General features: G+C 31.0%; 1 protein-coding gene across 1 annotated transcript; it reads right to left on the bottom strand.

Annotated features, from left to right (window-relative positions):
• Positions 1–211: 211 nt before the first annotated feature.
• Positions 212–5,483, bottom strand: LOC114168303 (3-hydroxybutyryl-CoA dehydrogenase). The gene is made up of 4 exons (XM_028053066.1): positions 5,211–5,483; positions 4,800–5,021; positions 2,014–2,126; positions 212–903 (listed from the first exon to the last, which is right to left on the bottom strand). Exons 1-4 carry the CDS (start codon positions 5,394–5,396, stop codon positions 534–536), a joined length of 891 nt encoding a protein of 296 aa, XP_027908867.1. The 5' UTR covers positions 5,397–5,483; the 3' UTR covers positions 212–533.
• Between the last annotated feature and the right edge of the window lie 673 nt (positions 5,484–6,156).

Here is a 6,156-nt window from a genome sequence, read left to right as displayed (position 1 = left end):
ACAGATTATGGACCCTCATACTCAATTACGTTTTTCTTTTTCTTTCACTTTTACAATTATAATAATAAATAATAAATAATTTTTTTTTTCATTAATTTCTTTCCAATCAAAACGGTTATATTTCCACCTTTTCCTACATTTACTTTTCTTGTTTTCTCTTTTTTACCTTATATTTCCATCTCCCCACAAAATGAAGCATTAGTGTGTAAAGTGAGTGACCAATCAATTTGCACATTAAACAAATCACTTTGACTATTGATAACAACAGAAATTGGCTTAGAAATTCCAATAAATTCACATAAGTTTGTTTTCTGCTTGTATGCAGAAATATAATTAATTTCAAATAGGAGATACAAGCAATACAAGGAGACCATGAAGAAGATTTACCTCTATCTGTTATACAATCATTCGCTAAACTTTCTTTTGTTTGTCTGCATAATACAGAGCGTATTTGAGGAGTGTGCACCATAACCACGGTCTGACATATGGGAAAAGTGAGGTTTTGAAGATCAACTTTTCCAGAAAAGAAGATTTCAGAGACGAGAAGATGACTTTGTAGACCTTGGCTCTTCACTATATTTATACACGCCAATACCTCGCTTTCTTCCAAGTCTTCCAGCATCAACGTACTGCACAAGGAGAGGGCATGGTGCATATTTATTGTCTCCAAGACCAGCATGAAGAACTCTCATTATTGACAAGCACACATCCAATCCAATGAAGTCTGCAAGCTCTAAAGGACCCATTGGATGGCTAGTACCTAGCTTCATTCCTTTGTCGATATCCTCTTTGGTTGCAACCCCAGTGTAGAGAGTAAAAAAGGCTTCATTTATCATAGGCATAAGGATTCGATTCACTATGAAACCTGAATAATCCTGGGAGGTAATTACTACCTTGCCCAACCTACACATTGAGCAAACACAGAATTAAGAGAATATTATGACAGTGAATTCTGTCATACTGCTACTTTAGATATTAAACCACACAATCAATCCACATTCAAAACACGATTTTTTTTTTCCGCAAATGACACTATTTAGAAAAAAACTTCTCCAACCAGCACTCATTATTGTTCATGGTGTGAATTCGGTATTAAGAAAGTCGAATTCCCACCTCCGTTTTGCGTTTTGCTTTTCTAGTAACAAAAACTCTCCCGGAATTTGGTTTCCAGGGACAGAATTATAACAAAGAAATTGCAACAAAAACAACAGATGGAAGGTTGAAATTCGATTCCAAAATCGAATTCCGACTTACTACAGTGTTCCGATCTTACCCTCCTCCAACACTACACAACAAAAAATAAGCAAAAATCGCATATTTAAGATCCGAATTCGACTTCTAGAGACCTCATTCCGTCGAGTTTGTTGAAACAGTGACATTTGCGCAAAGAAAATCCCATAATGGAGTAAATGTACAAAGGGACTCAGATATCATATTTACAAAGTTTATATATTTATACAAAACTATATGGATCAAACATCTTGTCAAAATTAGTTTATTTTTCTCATCGTATTACATCAAATCAATTATCGTATTTATATATAATCTATGAAACAAAGAAAATTGAGAGAATGATTTTGAGTTTGTATGTTTGATGAGAACTAAATAGAAAAGAGAAACTAAATAATAGGTGTCGTATAAGTACTGTTACTTCATTTATAACATATTTTCAGGTTTCTCTTTATCTGTCTTCATTTTGTTTTACCATATTTCTCACTTATTTTCATTTATTCATTTTATTTGTATCTTCTTTTCTTTTCTGTGTTATATATTTCCTTAAAGTTTCCTATAATCTTATTTAGTAGGTGAGAAATTCGGGAGAGAAGGAAGCATGAATTATTATTTTATTTTTGTTTAAAGAGGAAAAATAAGAAAACTATAATTTTAAAAATATTAAATATAATTTCTTTTCTATTTTTCTTCTATTAATTATTTTTAACATAAATATTATTTCTCCCATGCTTATATAGGATAGCCGTACCCTCACAGAACAGGGGAATCAAACATTGTTACCTCTGTGACAATGCTTTCGTAGTTGCAAATGTCTCGTCAGAAGTGTCTGCTCCCCGTATAATCTCAATCAATTTCTTCAAAGGCGGAGGGTTCATAAAATGCATTCCGATCACCTGAGAAAAATGAAGTTAATTTCTTAATATATATTAAGTTACACATATTCTTACCTCGTCAATCATTTAATATAAAACATAATTTTCTTTTTTGATTATTGAATAATGATCATTTATTGTCTTAAATATTTATGTTAAATTTCGTAAGTAGCTCAAGTATAAATTTTTAAACCTCAAATAACTGAACTGAAAAATAGAGAGAGTTCCTTAATAAATTTAAGGATTTATAGTTTGTACACAAGTCAAACTCAAGCAATTAACGAGTCTGTAATAAGACACTATCCACGTTGCAACTGACGATTGTGCATTAATTCTTGAGTTGATTTTGTACTACACGTAGATTTAAATACAACTATTAGAATAGAAAAATCGTTTTATAAAAGACTAATAAAGAAAATCTCAGGCGAATTTTCTGTGGAATAAGGAAACCCAACAAAACATATAACTATGAAATAAAATTATTTAATAAAATTTTACTTGCTTAATCTTTCTAATTTGTTTAAGAAAGTACGAAAACATCTCTAATATTTTCTCAAATTTCTTCACATTCTAGATTTTTTTAAATTTTACACACTTTTTAATTTGTTTTAAATGTTATATTATTTCCTTAATACATAATACATGCACCTTTTTAAGTCTTAAAATGCTGAATGTATTTATCCTTTTATATTACATATGCATCTTTATCAAAAAAAGGTCACTGCAATAATTAAAAAAATGATGTAAGGTCAATATGAATTCAACCACATGTGAATGTACTTCTACACTGTTAAGGTCAATTAAGCACATGTGAATTCAACCAAGACTTCCAAGGTACTGTTAAGGCCAATATGAGAGCACTTATCTTAGGTAGATTTCCTACTTAGTTGCTTTCTACAATTATCTATCCCACACTTAGCTATCCAGCATTTGTAGCTTTCTGCAATTATCTATTCCACACTTAGCTATCAGCATTTACTGTGAGCACGACAACTGCCACACCAAATGTTCGATCTTTCCGTACTTTGTACTAGGGAAAGGTCCTCTTAATGCTTGAATGTCCCCATTGGTGCAATTTTCTACAAGGCTGCATCTTCTACGAATATGTGGACACAACCACAACCTATGCCCGATTCTTGAGTACAATTTTTTACACGAGTGTCCCTCCTATGCCTAAAGGAACACAACCACAATCCCCCCACCTCTCTATGGTCGAATCTGATGCAATCTTTTAATATAAAAAAAGAATAAAAGAATGTTACCTTATCAAAAACATAAATGAGTGCTCTATATTGCGCTAAAAGTTGTACTTAAACTAAAAGTTGTAGTTAAACTAAAAATTGTGCAAATAACTATTTTAAGAGTTTAATTACTCTAAGTTGTATTAAGAGTTCAACGACAATTTATATCAAAAGTTTAATTACTCTAAATTGTACAACAAATTGTGTAACAATTTATATCAAGAGTTTAATTATTCTAGTTGTACTATTAGAACAATCTAAATTAAGAGTTTAATAGCTCTATGTTGAATAACAATCTATATTGAAAGATTAATCGCTTGCAATTTATACTAAATATTATACACTAATCTATACAGAGAGTTTAATTACCCTTGGTTAGGACTACATCTCGCAGACAAATTTATACAAAGAGCTTAGTCCCTCATGGATTGTACCAAATGTTGTAAAACTATACAAAGAGTTTAGAAGAGTTTAGAAGATTTTAGAAGTAGGTTTGTACTAAATTTTGTACATCACCTATACAAAGCATTTAGTGACTCTTGGGCTTGTACTAAATGTTGTAGACAGATTTATACAAAGAGTTTAATCCCTATAGATTTATACTAAACATTGTATTTCCATCTTTATAAATGACCACTAAACATTGTCCTTCATCTTTCTAAATGAACACTAAATATTGTGTTTCAATTTTTTTGTAAATGCACACTACTTATTATGTTCAATCTTTATAAATGATTATTAAACATTGTGCTTCAATCATATTAAAAGAGCACTAAAATAAGGTATTTAAAGAAAGGTCCAAAGAAGTTAGCCATATAAAATTCAAGCTAAAAAGCTCTTACAAAAGAATAAAGTTGTTCATCCTCAAAAAAGAATCAATCAAATGCATCTTGGTAACAAAATTATTTGGATTCATAAATTGGAAGCTTATATATAACTACTCACACCATCTAGAAGAATATTAATTATCAACTGAAGTCACTTAATAGAAGATACTATAACAACTATTTATATTCATTTTTTATCTATTCATATTCTTTTTCATCTATTGAGACTCAAAATTTATATAATCAAATACCTCACCAAAGGCTCTAACTATACTTCTACTGACTTTATTATTGCATAGTTTTCTGCAGAAGAATCGTGTATAATCTAATAACTGAGCACACTCTGATAACTCCGCACAGTGTATTTCTATACTGTTACTATTATCGCAGAGTTCTCTGCAAATAAACCTCACTCGGTGCTTATACAATTCTTTCAAAACTCATCCTTCATTCACATCTAGACAAAGATTTCACTTTTCTAACAGCTTATCTACTTATACCAAATGTCTCGATAAGAAAAATAAAATATAATTTTAGAAAACTTAGCATAATTTACTACTTTTTTTTTATTTAGAAATGTTTCTCAAGAAGTTTGATCGAAACTTAAAATATTAACTAAGAAATACCTGGCGCGGCCTGGTTGTAGAAGAAGCTATACGCGTGATGGAAATGGAGCTCGTGTTTGAAGCCAAAATCGCAGAACTCTTCGCAATCTTGTCCAATTTAACGAATAAACTCTTCTTTACCTCTTCGGATTCCACAATCGCTTCGATTATAAAATCCGCCGTGTGAAAGTCCTCTAAATTCGTGGTAAAACGCACTCGTTTCAACACCTCAACTCCCGCCGCCTGTCACATACAAAACAAATTCATCCTCAAATCGTGTAATTCATTCTAACTGTTCGAAGAAAAGAAACAAGTTTTTTCGGTAAATTAAAATTAATTTCTCAAAGAGACTACAATCAAGCACAACATTCGGTTATACAAAACGCGAGTATAAGCAATTGAGGTTAATAGAGGGTTTGATTTTGGAGTGACCTGAGAAAGGGTGCCTTTGGAAACAAAACGGTCGATAGAGGAGGAGATTGAAGAGGAGGCTTTGGAAAGGGCTCGGTGATCGAGGTCGTGAAGGACAACGTCGACGCCGTGCATGGCAGCAACTTGCGCTATTCCCGATCCCATTTGGCCACCGCCCACCACCCCGATTATCTTCACCTCTGACATCTTCAATATGCTTTATCTTTGTTTTCGACTGTGTTCAGCGCTGGTTGTTGGTAACTTGTATAGACGTGAGGAAGTTCTGTCAGAAAAGTTTGTATAGATTAACATTATTAAATTTGGGTTAAAATTATCTTTTAATTCTTATAAAAAGTTAAAGTAAATCCTTAGTTTTTAATTGATTTAATTTAATTTTTTAATTTTATAAATATCTAATTAAGTCTTTTTATTAAATTATATTAGATTTTTGTTAAAATTAATATATCAAATGACTTCATAAGTCTAAATATTATAATGAAAGTTATTATATAATGAAATGATGTGATGTATAAATTATAGAAAGATTTTATCGTTAATCTAACAAAGAGACCTAATTAAATTATTTTAAGAAATTAGAAAACTAAATTGAATCAAATAAAACTAAAGAATTTAATTGGATTGTTCATAAAGAGGGATGGTAGAGTCAGCCAGTTCGACTCGTTTTGACCCGTTCTGCAATTTAATATCGAGTATATTTTTCTAGCTTGTCTGGTCCCGCGATTTTGTCTGGGGCAGGCCCACATTTGTAATGAGCAAAATAAAAATATTTTAATTTTTCATAATAATCGATATTCATTTTCTATCAAAATAATTCCAATTAGTTGACCTAATCAAAGAGAAGAAACTATAACAACCAAGACTATAGCTAAAGTACAATAGCAACATGTCACCTTACAAGACATGTACCTAACAATGCATAAAAAGATATTTCATATTCAAGAATTAA

This window comes from Vigna unguiculata, chromosome 11 (genome assembly GCF_004118075.2).
Source record: "Vigna unguiculata cultivar IT97K-499-35 chromosome 11, ASM411807v1, whole genome shotgun sequence".
In the NCBI taxonomy this organism is placed as follows: domain Eukaryota; kingdom Viridiplantae; phylum Streptophyta; class Magnoliopsida; order Fabales; family Fabaceae; genus Vigna; species Vigna unguiculata.
Note: the sequence above shows the minus strand (reverse complement) of the source record. Positions and strands in the feature narration are given on the sequence as shown.